The 15,215-nt window shown below is 37.0% G+C and overlaps 1 protein-coding gene across 1 annotated transcript in view; it reads right to left on the reverse strand.

Annotated features, from left to right (window-relative positions):
* Nucleotides 1-11,935, reverse strand: part of LOC108576664 (calcium-activated potassium channel slowpoke-like) — a gene marked incomplete at its 5' end in the record, with an annotated part of 179,922 nt that extends 167,987 nt beyond the window's left edge. Inside the window, one exon of the mRNA XM_017939704.1 lies at nucleotides 11,768-11,935. Within this exon, the coding sequence (XP_017795193.1) occupies nucleotides 11,768-11,935 (168 nt within the window). The remainder of the gene's footprint in view (nucleotides 1-11,767) is intronic.
* Nucleotides 11,936-15,215: the final 3,280 nt, after the last annotated feature.

The raw sequence follows: 15,215 nt of genomic DNA on the forward strand, positions 1-15,215 counted from the left end.
AATCTAATGATGTGCGAATTTTTCATTTAAAACTTGAGTTGCTGCTCGTAAATAATTCATTGGACAACAGTCATGATGAGAACAGGCAAGCAGCTGGATGAAAAAACATTGTCTATTTCTGCCCATTTGGTGTACCATTTATGAAATACAGTCTAATAATGTGCTTGTTTAAAATATTGTATTAAACGTTTACGATCCACGGCAAAAATAGAGCAAGTGATACTACAGTAGTGCCCGGTTAAATTGAACTGAACCATCCCCACTCTTCCCCCACCACTCAGTGCTTCGAGCTCAGCAAACCTAAACACATAGGCAAGGAAAGTGAATAGATATAGCGAGAGTAAGCAAAGCGCAGCACTTAAAAGGGATACCGTCCGTGTTGTAACAAAACAGCCAATATCAAAAATTTCAATTTCCATAATTTTCATCGTATCTTTATAAAAATAGTACCGATGGATTGGTGAAGCTGTCCCGATGGAAATGAGTCCAAACACGACATAAATCGGACTAGTCTTAAGGGTAACCACTTTTAAACGCATCCTTAAAAATCCAGGATATTTAAATTGATGACTGGTAAAACTAGTTTGATTTATGCCGTGTTTGTACTCATTTTTATCGGGAGAATCTCACCAATTTATCAATACTACTTTCATAAAGATAGGGCGAAAGTTAGAGAAATTAACATTTGATGATTCCTTGCAACGCAGGCGATATAACTTTCAACTTGCTGCTTGACTATCTCACTTACTTTTGTTTTATCTATTCTCTTCCCTTGTCGAGTTGTTCAGGAGCCAAATTCCGCGAGTAATTTTGTTCGATTTCACCGTGTATTACTACATTACACCAGACAAAAATTGGAAAAATACTATATTCTATCATTGCTCGTTTTAGATCTACACATCACCGCCAAGGGATGTTACTTTAAACATTTACTAGCATAAACAGTAAGTTCTCCAACGTTGTCTTCAAATTTGGTCATAAATTTTTACGTTCAACGTTCAGAGTTACAATTCATACGTGACTAAGTGCATTTTGACGCCCAGTACAAGATGAAATCGCAAAAAATATATACTTTCATGCATAAAAATACCGATGAGATTGCAAAGTTCGGAAAAGATGATAGTATAAAAAAATTTCTCCTGCATGGTGTTTCTTCTTCCAAAACATTCAAATTATGTTCTAAGCATTTCTTGTATCGCTGGAAACAAAGGAGATACTTGGGTGTTCGTGTTCTGGTAGGACATCCTACATTGTATATAACGTTCCTTGAAATTTGATGCTAATTTGAATACAATTAAGCTGCAACGCATAAAATATTTGCCAAACGATAATTTTATAATAAATAACATTTACCAGTAAAACTATTTTTCTATATGTTCCTTTGTATCAAATTAAAAAATCAGTTCCTATTTCCTAGTATTTTCCTCAATGGTATTTGGACCTTGAAAACGGAGAAGGATTTCAAAAGAATCATTTCAAGGAAACTTTATAATTCTTGTCATCCCTGCTGAAGACACATACTTTTTTAAGCAAGATGAATCAACGGCTAACAAATACATACACAGCCTAGCTAGAATTGTTCATTGAAAGGTGAAAGAACGGAATGCTACGTTAATCATAAATACGAATGGTCTTGGTGACAATGCTTAAACGTGCACGTCTCGCATTCGACATTGTGAAACCTGAATAGCTCCTCGCATATAATGCATACGTTTTTTCACAGCATTGCTTTCACAAGACAGAATTTATTACTATTTCACATATTACATATGTCCCATTTAAGTAATTTTTTTAATAATCGAAACGATACTTAAACAAAAAGTTTACAAAGAATTGATATAATCTCCATAATTGTTGGGAAAATTGCTTTAATACAAACAACGGAAATTTCTATTAGTACGTCTGCTTTAACGAAAGTGTTTGCACCTCAACTTAAAATGCAAATCTTTCATATTAATTACAATTCAAGATGAATTACTTTTTGTCATTGGAAAAATGATCAAAATAACATTGAAACGTAAAAGCATGTAAAAAATTCATATTAGAATAAGTACAATATATGTATATATTTTATTAACATGTAAAGCTATTAATAACATAGAAGCAGAAAATAGTTTGACTTTTTAGTATTGGTAGCAGTAAATATAAGTAACGAGAAAAATAAAATATTATTTATCAAAGCCACTCCCTTGAAGTTTTATAACTTTTTACACAAACCGATAAAATGCAAAGTAGATTTTTGAAAATCTGTCATTTGCAAATTTTTCTCATTAGGCTCGCCTACTATTTCATTTCGCCATCTTCCTCTAAATGAAAAATTTTAGTTTACAAGGAAGAGTCACCTTTCAAATAAACGTTTTCTTGTGAATTTAGAGTGAAAATAAGCAGACTCGTGTCTGAGTGTTTTGTTCAGTGCGCGTTATTTACAATTGTAGTTAATGTTAGGCTTTCAGTACTCCATTCATGCAGTTTTAATTTCTTAACATAATTGTCGAAGGCCATGGTGGTAATGTGAACAAAATTTTAATTTCACGATTTGGGGACCATGTGCTTTTCTGTATGCCACATGTACTATTTTTAATTTCTTCTTCCTTTTAAATACCATTTTGGTTAATAATAACAGCCACTATTGTGGTATTTTTTAAATTATTTACTTTTAAAAGAGTTACCGTATTACAATGACAGCAATTGTACTTCTACTATAAAAATTATTCGTCCTCGTTCAACTCTATACTGTAACGTAGTAGCGTTCATTCCTCTTGTCAAACAAAAAGTTTATTACAAAATTACAAAATGGTATCGAAGTTTCGTAAGAAAACGAGAACTTTTAGATAGGGGAAATAGTTCCTCCAGGACCGCGGGGAGTCTGGGAGGGGACCCAGGCACCCCCGGATAGCGGTCCCGAGAGGGGCGGCACCGGGCGCGGCTCCCTGGTGCCGCCGAGCCTATGGGCGGAGTATCACACTACCACCCCTCCCCCGGGTCGGGGCGCAAGCCATGGCGCGGTGGGGCTGCGGTAGTGTTCGCTACGCGAGAGCCCGGGGTCCCACCGACGCGCCCAAGGAGGGTCGCCGTGGGGGTTTTAGCCGGTAAGAGTCCGGCCCTACCCCGCCCCCTGGGGATTATTTCCCCCACATAAAAAAAAAAAAGGAAAATAGAATAAAAATTCATTCATTAACCTGTAATTAATTATCTGTTTTGATTTTTAAATATACATATACAATAATACAATATTTTTGATTTTCTATACAATTGAATTTACGAGTATCTAGTTGTTTCAAATATAAATCAAGTTTATTTTTTCGGGTGAAAGAAGAAAAGCAAACTGTTCTGCAGAACAGTGGTATTTACTGTCGGAAATATTTGTGTTTTTCGTGTTTTTACGATACACGTCGTTCTTCCCATTGTCAACGTGCTCTACAAATAGTAACAGAACACGATTATTACAATTATATATGTATATGCATACATATAATTTCGTATGTGATTTTCATATATTGATTTTTATAAATAACAATCAGTTGCGACTACTATTAACTAAAATGATATTTAAAGTAAAAAGAAAGATTAATTAAAAATTTAACGACATAGGATTCAAACACTCGACCCCCGAATCGTTACATATACACTCAGTGAAAAAAGTCTTTGCACGTTTCGTTAGAATTTATTTAACGTTGTATAATTTCAACAGAAGGAGGTAGTGTGTTGGCTCCCACACTATTCGTGAAGCCTATTATTTAGTAAATAATTCTTTATTTACAACACAGTTTTTTTGATAACAAGAATACTATATACACAAATTCTTAATGGTTAAATATGTGCGAGTCCAATGTCCTGAGGTTCAAAGTTCGTGTAATCGTTCGTACAAGAATTCAGAGTTCTATTTGTCACCGTATTTGTCACAACCTTGTCACGTTTTTTATTTGTAACTGTTCAGTCCTTTTATACGTAGACGACTGCGGTTCAAAGTTCGTGTAATCGTTCGTACAAGAATTCAGAGTTCTATTTGTCACCGTGTTTGTCACAACCTTGTCACGTTTTTTATTTGTAACTGTTCAGTCCTTTTATACGTAGACGACTGTCCATTTGGGTCCCTTGACGGGGGTGAGATTTGGGTGGGAGGCCAAGACTTCCAATCGCGTTAGGGCCTTGGTCAACGCCCAACGCCAACCGCTCACCCTCAGGAAGGGGGTGTTCTATGTGAGGTACGCGACACTTGAGCTTATGGGAAAAACCCAGGGTAACGGTACCGCTCGCTACGAGCATGTGCCTCGGCTCGCGCGGGTTTATGATACGTCAACTGCTATTGAGACAAACGAAGAAACTCCAAATTCTCCGCTTTTATGAGAGGTTTGGAACCCTCCTGACAATAAGGAATAATTAACGAACGAAACTTAATCTCAAAAATGGCAGAGCCGCGTCCGTATCGTAAACCTGGTCTAAACTTAAGTATCCTTAACATAGTGAATAAATAATATCTAAATTACTTTATTTAAAAACATAACATTTACTGTTACCACAAGGAAAAATTATGCACGTTTATTTGTTAACAATTGAACTAAGGAAAAAGAATAATGTAACAGAAACGAAATGAAAAAAATTTTCCTACAATCCCTAAAAATTCAGCAAAATGTCTACAAACAAGGTTCCAAAGTCAAACACAGGTTACTTTCTTTTCCCGTAATGAAAACTATTTGTCCATATTTATATTCATTTGTTTAATTTTTAACAAATGAATGTACATCATTTTTCTTTGTGCTAGCAGTAAATGTTTTGTTTCCAAATAAAATAACGTCAAATACAAATACAATGTCAAATAAATTCTAATGAGTGTAAGTACGTACGTATAAGTCCCTACTTGCATTGTCAGGATTGGCGTATGAAGCTATGTCAATCAGTTTCATATTGATTGTTGACAGTGTAACATTAAACATCCTTGTAAATAACGCGTACTGAACAAAACACACGGATATAAGCCTACTTAATTTCACTATAAATTCACTAGGAACAGTTTGGTTGAAATTGGTGACTTCACCTTGTGAGCTGAAATCGTCACTCTACCATTCTTAGCTACGGGACCCAGTAGAATTGGTTTGAAGCGGTTCGTTATTGTTCGAATCGCATACGTTACACCAGAATTCAGTGACATCATACTTTCAACCAAGTGCCAAACAATTTGAGAGAGTTCCAAAGCAAACTCCCTTTTAAATGGTACGAGGACATTATTCTTTAAGCAGATTAATCATATCTCTATAATTGATAGTAAAGTGTCCTGGAGCGAGAAATAAAATAGTACCGGTACTTCAGAGAGGCTATTTATATTAATTTTTTCACTCAAAGGAGTTCAAATATCGAGGTTTAAATGAGCTTGCACCATTTTATCCTAAAAGTTGTAAATATACTGTCGAGAGTGTTCGCGGTCAATGGAAAGAGGAAAGAAAATTGAGCGTTTCACAACGGCAACCTCAGAACGAAAACAAAAGCGAACAAACACGTATGTATCTATGTTAATAACATTAGCAGCATATTAGCGTTCGCAGAAAACAGACAAACATACAGACAGAATGAACAATTATAGGTGAAGCTTGCACAAAAACCACCATTGTACTAAAGTTGTTGGGCTTCGTGCCTTCTGGCAGAGTTCAGGATATATGGATCAATGTTAGATGGCTTTCAGAAGAACAACGTGCCTCGAATCGAGAAATACAACTTGCTAGCTTTTCTAACTTTTATCACAGAGTAACCACTTAGGAACCTAGTAAGACTCGAGGCTCGTTCGCAAATAGAATCCTGCTCGTACAAATCAGTTCGTTACGTGAATTGTCATGGTAAATTAATACAACGCAACGATTCGATGTACCGCATCTTTCGATGATGATCGATAGACTTGTTAGAAGAATAAAAAGGTGGGTTATGAGTTAAGCGAGATTCGTTGAAGAAATTGAAGCGAGTAGAAAACAGAAAGTAGAGAGTAATGCAGTAGGGAGCTGAAATATGACGATTAAGATATTACATACGGTATGATCGACATACCGAGTAGTCGCATTTTCCTGATAACGCGTTATTGTTGCAACAAAGCTGGTTCGCATTACTCCACGATCAATTACTGCCTCACGAGCAACAAGTGTACGCATAAAAAGGTGATCACTTTCGAAGATTAAAATGCACTATTTTCAATGTTCGAAATTTTCCGTCGTAACACAACGATCGAATTTTTGCCAAAACTACACAGGGTATTTCTAATCAATCTGTTTTGCGAACATGTCCCCAAAAGTACGTGGAATTGAACAAATTGACCGTATAAATCTCGCGAAATGATGATAACTCAACCTTATGATATTTCAATTACGCCAAAAGTGTTGAAACTGTTAATCTCTTTCGCCGTTCTTTCTTTCTCTTTTCTTTCTTTTCTTTTTCCTCAATTGAATGCGCATTCCTTTCCAAACGTACATAAATCAATTACATCGCTTTGTTCATGATAGACTCAAATTTTTCACAAACTTTTATATTTTACTTTGTACACGTACATCGCCCGTGTACACGTATATTGCAGAACAAGTACTGAACTCGAACGAACCAGTATATTTCACATTCCATTCCTTTATCATACGTATGAAATATTTGTTTTGTAAGCATGTAATATTTATTTCACGTTCCACGCACGCCTATATGCGTTAATTCATTAAATACATAATTATAAAATACTTGAGATCAAATTATTTCTGTCGATTGTTAACCGACGATACACAAACTACGGAAAATACGGAAATTAAAACCGAATATAAATTTATCATGTGACGCATTTTGCTTTATTTTCATTTAATTGCATTCCAAATAGTATGTTTGTAACAAAGGGTTAAGAAAATCACTCGTTCTATCAGTTTTATAATAATCATTCGGTTATGACTGAACGAATGACATTCGACGATTTATGTTTATTCATCTACCGACAATTTTTCTCAATTCTGTTTTCTTTCCTTTATGCGACATCGAACTGTGTTAAATATCCATCCCAATTTGCAGATATACCGACTACAGTAACTATATTTCCTGTTAGTTTACTTTAAGAAAAACGTGTCTGAAGACTATATTACAGAGAAGTATGATAGTATAATAATTTCCCTTTTCACAGCCAGTTTACATCAAAACCTTTCCAATATTTTATTTCCCCCTTTTGAAGTTGCACTGTACCATTTACTGAACTGAAATTTTACAAACTTAAAAGAGCAATAGTTCTTATTATTGAAAACCTCAAAAACAAAAATCTAATCGGACGCATATAGTTGAAGAAATTTTGATGTTTCATTTTTTGATTTTTCTCGGTGCGGCCAAACGTATTGTATAACTGGGAGAGAGGTGATTCCTTATGCAAAAATGAACAATAAATGTAGAATAAAATGTTTCATCCGAGGCTTAGTTTTTGGGAAAATCAAGGTTTGAAAATTCATTGCGTACATTTGCACGAGGGCACCAGCTTCAACGTAATAAAATATTGTTGAAATTTTGTCTTTTGCTTTCTTAAACCCAGTGCGCGTACACATTGTACGTCGCTCGACGAACTGAAACTTAGCTAGCTATTTTCTCAAAAACTAAGCTTCCAGTAAAAAAATTGGATTGCACAGTTTTCATTCATTTTTGCATAAGGAATCATCTCCTGCCCGCTTATACAATACTTTCAGTCGCACCCTGTAGAAGCCCATGCATATGTGCTTAGAAACTATTACGATCTCCCGCTTAGGCCGAAAATTCTAATTCTTCATATGCAGCAATACGTAAATCCAAATTCAAAGTTGAAGATCTATGCAAGTACTTGCATATGAATGGAAAGAACGTCGCGCGAAGGGTATGTTCTTTACGTTCAATTTCTTCGATTCGATATACTTGTAGGGATTTCGAGTTGCAAATTGAAGTAGAATACTCCACGCGCCTTTTTTCCAGCACCATTAACGATGGTCTAGTATATTCGAAAGCCAAACATATAACTGCTGAACGAAAGTAGATGTTTAGAAAGCCTTTACGGTCCGGAGATAGCGTATAGAGAAAAAAAAAAAAGTTTAAAATAGCTACATAAGCAGAGAAATATTTTTCCTCCGATTATTTTATCCCGAAAAAGTTCGAAGCGCAAGGTACTACAAACCTTCCATTTCATACGACAGAGTGAGGCGTGTACGTACGAGAACGATAGAAGCTTGTCGTCGGGGACCGCCATGAGCGTTCCGTTTATTATCCTCGAAATATCATATCGTACCCTTCGCGATTGTACTATCGTTATTTCCAGTGCAATTCAAATATCACGTACACAGTGTGAATCATCTAACTCGCGCATCTGAATATGTAACCCCTAAAATTATGCGTTCGTTGAAAAATTGTCGTGTACCAAAAGTTGCATGGTTTCAAGGGGGCATAACATAATGTATATACTTTCTTTACAAAAGCAAATTTGTTTTTTTAAATGGAAGGTTGTACTTTTTATGACCGAGTTCAAAAGACTGTGGAATTCTGAATAAAAATGTATTAAGAATTATTGGACCTAAATTCAATAGTTAGCTAGATATTTTGTTTCGCTTATCAAAGCCTTTGATAATATTGAATTTTTAATTTGACGTTACGTGAAGAAAATGTTCGATAAACGAAGAAAAATACCTTGTCAATTATCGATTTTTAATATATTGTCGATACATTTTTATTCCGAGTTTCATATTCTTTAGGACTTTGTCATAAAAAATACAACATTCCATCTGAAAAAACGAATATGGCAAAAGACAAAGGAAGTAGGTACGTTAAATTATGCCATTCTCAATATGTAATTTTTCAACCAACAAATAATTTAGGAGTTGTTCAGAAGCGCGGATTAGATGTTTCACCCTGTATATGTGTTACGAATAACCTTAAAACTCGCACTTGGAGGTAGAATAAAGGTGAGCTCTTTCAAAGAAAGTGAATATTTTATCACCGAATCAAATTTTTCTTACATTTTGTTTCGCTCATTTTTCTTCTTTTCTCTTTTTCGTCGTTACTTTGTTTATCATACGAAAACAAGGGTGAGATGATTGCGTGAAATATCAGGACGGTCCCGACTACGACCACACATAGAGGTATAGGCATAAGGCACAGGTAGCCAGTACCGCTATAGAAAATTTTCCAGCTCTTACTCGTTACCCGTTCTTTTTTTCGTTTTCCATTACTTTTCCTTTTGTTTTCAGTTACTTTTCTCACAGTAACGGGAATATGAGACGGTCCAAGCCGGCGTATAAGTGGACCGTACTACAGCAAACTGCTTTTTTTTCTTTTTAATTGAACGAGATATTCCCTTTTCATATACAAAATTACTTATGTATGCGGCTCGTGGTGTGGGAGCGCAATTTAAATAGGTACAATTCAATCTGTATAAAAAAAAAAGAGAGAGAGAGAGAGAGAGAAAGAGAGATAGATAGAAATAGATAGACAGATAGATAGAGAGAGGGAGAGGTGTGAAGCTGCACGATGACTTAAATTGATCTCCTTAGGTTCGTCCTCGATGCTTGTCAAAGAGTCGACTCGTATTATACGATCGATAAACGCAAGAATAAACTAAGAGTGAAATATAACACTCGTAAAAACCAAATTACTGCACTTTTGAAACTCAAGTGGTAATTCTTTGAAATTCTCTTTCTTTTTGAATCGACCGGCTTTGAATAATTTTCCGGGGAAGTCGGTAACGTACACTAACATTTGTTGCACGTTATTGTTCCATTTTATTCGGCCCTAAAAATGAATCATAAAACATCACGTACTCCTACTATTCCGACGAACTTCACTAATTGAACTTTTAAAGGGCATTACAAACGATTATTTTGAACAGTGGAGTGCGAACTTTAAACAACCGATCGCATTTACTAACTGGAAGTCGAATCTTTGTTTCATCGAGAAGTATGACTACGGTGAATTGGCGTAAGGTTTGTCGAAAGTCCTAGATTTGAAAGAAACAATCCCCTTACTTATTTCGATAATTTACAGTGTCTACTATATGTTGTTAACTGATCTCCTGTATTCTAATGAAATTTGTAGACAAACGTTACGCTAGCATACCCGCGTTTAAACGGCGATGCTCAGACTTCTTGTAGATCGGTGTAGCAACGAAGCTCGAAATCTGAACTCGAATCATATTCTTTCGACTGTCGGGATTGATATGCAACAATCGATGCACACACGCTCAAGTACACACGCACACTCGCGATCAACCACGCTTCTCCTAGATGCTGCGCATCGTCGTTCAAACGAAGCAATCGATTCGCGGCAAGTGACACTGTTCTCCGACAATTCTTCAACTACAAAGAAAAATCTTTTAACGCCGTCTCATTTCATCGTGTAACGCGCATTTCTCGAGGAGAGTCTGATAAGTTAAACACGGTAAATGAAGCGCAGAAGTTTTCGATCAAGTTCACTGAATTCGATATTATTGTTGCAACCCGTTGGAACTTAGGAAATGCGTTTGATATTGAATACTATAAGATTCGACAATTTTTCTTAGTGAAAACATAACTGTAACTGTTAAAAACTTTTAAGTAATTCGACTTCGTCGATTACCACTAATTTCCAGGGAAACCATTATGATAAGCAAAGTTTTTTATCCGACAACGAAATGCCAAATTGCATTGAAATTTAAAAAAGACCGGAATATCAAGTAACTTTTTATACATGATTCTCTATAAATGTTTACATTTATATTTGTATTATATTGATGACACTTAAAGAGCTATAAGATAGGAAAAGTGAAAATTTTATCTTAGAACGACAATTACATTCTCCGAAAAAAATTCATGACAGAAGATCAACACGTATTTTTCTTCCAATCTTGCCTTCAATAATCGCTACTGTAATAGCATATAGTATGTAAACAATATGTAACAAAAATGGAAAACAATAATACATATTACTTTTTTTCAAGTATCTTCCTTTACAAGAAAATATTTCGTTGAAATGTGATGCTGAACTGTACGTTAATAAGTAGGAAATATGAAATAAAGGTATTAAGGAGAAATTCGCATTACATGTGAAATGAGACAAAAGTTTGATCGTTGAACAGAAAATGCAACATCTCCAGCTTGTCTCTTTGTGTGAGAAATCTAGATGTCCAGAAAACACTGTGCACTCTCGAAATACTTGTTTTACATGTCTCAAGGAGAATAAATGTGTAGATATTACGACAATCTGATCTGCATGGCAAGATCAGCGTTCTACTCTAACGAAACGAACTCTGCGAAACATTCAAATTACTGATCAGGCTAGTCGTGTTCACAATGAAAATAATACTTGTCACTGGCAGGATCGATAAAGATAAGTATTGAAAGTAAATTCATCGTGGAATCGAAGTATAAATGAAATACACACATGTTAATAACGTCATCGTAATATTACTATCGGAAAAAAAAATTACTTTTTCATTTGAAATAAATACTTTACACCAACAACAATTTCAAAAATAATTTTGCGTTGAGATAAAAAGCAACGCTTTGTGTGTAAATGAGAAATGACCGTCGTATGCTTCGCAAAATTCGTATAAATACTTCTCGGGAAAAGCAAAATTGTCTGTTTCTATTCGATAGCAAGCCTTGTAATATGTGAACATTGAATGATATTAAAAAGATTAAAAAACAGTTATTACTTATATTCAGACAGTTCGACTTTTCGCGCGAGATTTTCTACACTGAACTATGAAGAGTCGTTTATTTTATATAATGTATTAAATATATTTTGGCTATGTAAGAAAAATATAAAGAAGGCTTACCAAACCGACGAGTAGAAAAAATACTAGGAATGTGCGGCCGAGGACCGTCTGGCAGTAAACGTCGCCATATCCTACCGTGGACATTGTCACAATGAGAAAGTAGACGCAGGTCCAGTACGAAAGCTGTTGAGGGTTCGTAAACTCGAACGGATCCCCTGAGTTCTCAAGCTGCGAACAAACAATGTTCATATTTGTAATTTGATCTATGAGCATAACGTTTTGCAATAGAATGATAAACAGATTTCTGATATGAAATTAAAGTTTTCAGAACTGAATAAATTTCTGCTTTGAGCTTTCTTAAAGAAATACTGGCGAACAAGAAAGGAACATGCTCCGAATCAGCGATTTAATTTAACCTGATATTTAATTTTTATTTGCAAAATTATTTAGAAATTTGTTAACACAGTTTATCTGCACCGGAGAATTTTGTTCACTATTTCAATTCTGTCTATCTTAATGGTGGCATTAGGTCATCCTGAAAGTTCTTGCGGTTTTAAGCCGTTCATTCTGAAAAAGTATAACTCCGTTAAAATTAAACATTTTTATTTAAAATCATTTCTATAGTGTTCCATACACTTTTGTCAACATACTGCAAAAGTATACAGGGTGGTCCACCTAACGAGACCACCTCAATTATTTTCATTATTAGTAGACCGTGTTACGAATCGCAATGTGCTTGTTGCGAAACCGATAATTGTCTCTCTTTTTTAGTCAGACCATTTAACCCATTTGCATCACGACTCTACCTATGCTACTGAGTTCAGACATCAGCGGCGTTCAACTGACAATTAGTGTTTGCCGCCCTGATAAGGGCTCAGAGTTCCGAGGCGTAGCCTATTTATCTCTATCAAGCATTAAGTATCTACACAACTAGCTAGACACCGCCCCGAGATCGGGCGATGGAAAAATTCAGCAACGCCGCTGAGCGTTTTCAGCGCATGAGCCCTTTCGTTACGTTGTCAGTCAAACCGAGCAAATACCCCGACGTCGACTGCCACCGTATCCATGGGGAACCACGGGAAGGCGGACTCACCAGTGCACGCAAGTACTGCGCTCTGATCCTGTTACAGGCGAAGGATCGTAAGGGAAGGTAATGGTTAGGATGGACGAGGAGATGTTGGGGAAAAGGAGCGGAGAAGGTATTTTGCTTTTTTGGCAAAGAGTAGCCGGCAAACCCTCACGATTGCGATCATAGGGCTGCCTAAGCTCAGGGTGGTGGGGTCGCTAATCTCAGCGGAGAGAGGCACCCGCCCCTTGCCATTGCCGCGTACTAAGCGTACCGCGTACCCCGTTCTGCAAGAAGGCCTTCCACCTTATTTTGGAACTTCGTCCAGGCCTGGCCGCAGCGTGGTGCGTTCGATGCTCAGGATGCCGGAGGTTCGCTAGACCCCGGGTGTTCGAAAACACCCCCCTGCGGTTCGTTCAACTGACAGTTGGCCCGTATCACCGCGTGTGGGTGATACAAAATGTTTAAAGCGGAATATTCCGCGTCCGGTGATAAATGAAAGTGGCGGCTCGTGGAATAGTCCGCGCTTGGTGATAGGTGACGATCGTCATGTGTGGAATATTCCGCTTACAGATGCAAATGGGTTAAGGAATCTACTTGGGATAGGGAGCTCGGGTAGTGCTCGGAAGATAGACTATTAACGCACAACAGTTTGCTATTAAAACTATGTATTTGTGAATGAACGTGAACAGAGCGCGAAATGCCTAAGCTTACTGATCGGAAAATTGTGTGTCGTGTCGTGTGGTGTTCGCTATTTCATAAACTACGCGCGTGTTGTGATTGGTGGTGTGAAACTGTCGTAGGTGGTGGAAGTGTGTGGTGTGTTGTTCAATTCTCACACGTCGCCGAGAATCGATTGAAAAATGTAGCGACTGTGTGATCGCCTGAACTTTTTGCTCTTAACCTTTTTTGTGTTCTGCTGTCTCGTTGGTGCGTTGCCCCGGTCAGCCCTCGCATTTCCCCTTCCCTGGCCGCATTTGGGTCCCTTGACGGGGGTGAGTTTTGGGTGGGAGGCTAAGACCCACTCACGTTTGGGCCTTGGTCACCGCCCAACGCCAACCACTCACCCTCAAGGAGGGGGTGTTTTGCGTCAAGTACGCGTCACCTGGGCTTATGGGAAAAACCCAGGGCCCTATGTGCCTTGGCTCGCGCGGGTTTATGATACGTCAATTGCTATTGAGATGCACGAAGAAAGCTCCAAATTCTCCGCTTTTACGAGAGGTTTGGAGCCCTCCTGACAATAAAGAATAATTAACGAACGAAAACATTAAACGCGTATTCAAACCTTAATCTCAAAAATAGCAGAGAGTCGCGTCCGTATCGTAAACCTTGTCTAACTTAAGTATCCTTAACAGTGTGTTTGGGGTGTCTGGTGGTGGTGTAAAAGTGGAGAATTTGTTCTTACATTTGTTATATTGCTTGTCGAAGGTCTGTTTATGATCTTAGGTCATGTGGTGTTCAGGTGTGAGAGGCGTCGAGTTTTTGGGTGTCGTAAAGTAATTTTAGTAAGACCTCGCTTTTTGGACGTGCTGGTCTATCGGGAATACCGATGTATTGCTCGGCTCGTCTGTTACGCATGTGACAACCGCTCCAAATTTATTTGGATCTCCAAGATCGTGACCTTAGATTTTTCCTATGCCCTTTTTTAAATAAGTTTTCGATGTCATGTTTAATGTTTTCATGTACCAATTTTACATATAAAAAAAATGTATCATATTGCAATCGTTGAATTCGTCTCAATGCCTGCTAGCTAATAGGCTAAAAAAAAGAAAAACTATGGGGTTAGACATCAAAAAAGTTGAACGTGGCTTTGAAAACTTATTTTTAGAAAAAGACAGAAAAAATCTAAGGTCATTAGCTTGAAGGTCCTTTGTATTATCTGCGACAAAAACAATTTCGATAGGTCCACTAATAACGAAAATAATTGAGGTGGTTACGCTAGATGGTCCATCCTGTATAAGAATCCGAATCATTAAGAGAAAGGCACTGCTGAAAAATGTGTTCAATGTCCTTCTGTTTCCTAAATCGTTTTTGTGTAAGGAAATTGTTAAGTGAGCAGAAGAAAATCAATCAGGAAAAAGTGAGTATCAGTTGGAGATAAATCTGGGAACTATGAGGGATGGGGTAGAATGTCAATGCCCAGTTGATGTAATTTTTGTACAAGTCTGCTTGGTAGGTAAGTGCGATCTGGTACTGCCATGCAAGACGATAGGGCTTTTTCTGTTGACTAAGACTTCAGTTTTTAGTAGACAACCTCCAATTTGTTACTCTATGACTCTGCAATGGCAGTAGTGCTCGGTCTTGGAAAAGTGTAGTGAATTCATTCCAAAGTAAACCACCAAACTGTGAGCATGATTTTTCTCGAGTGTAAATTAGGTTTGAATCGAGGAAATTCATTTGCGTTTTTCTTTATCTTATTGTTAGAGATTCAGACTTTTACGA

This window comes from Habropoda laboriosa, unplaced genomic scaffold, assembly GCF_001263275.1.
Source record: "Habropoda laboriosa isolate 0110345459 unplaced genomic scaffold, ASM126327v1 scaffold472, whole genome shotgun sequence".
Taxonomy (NCBI): Eukaryota; Metazoa; Arthropoda; class Insecta; order Hymenoptera; family Apidae; genus Habropoda; species Habropoda laboriosa.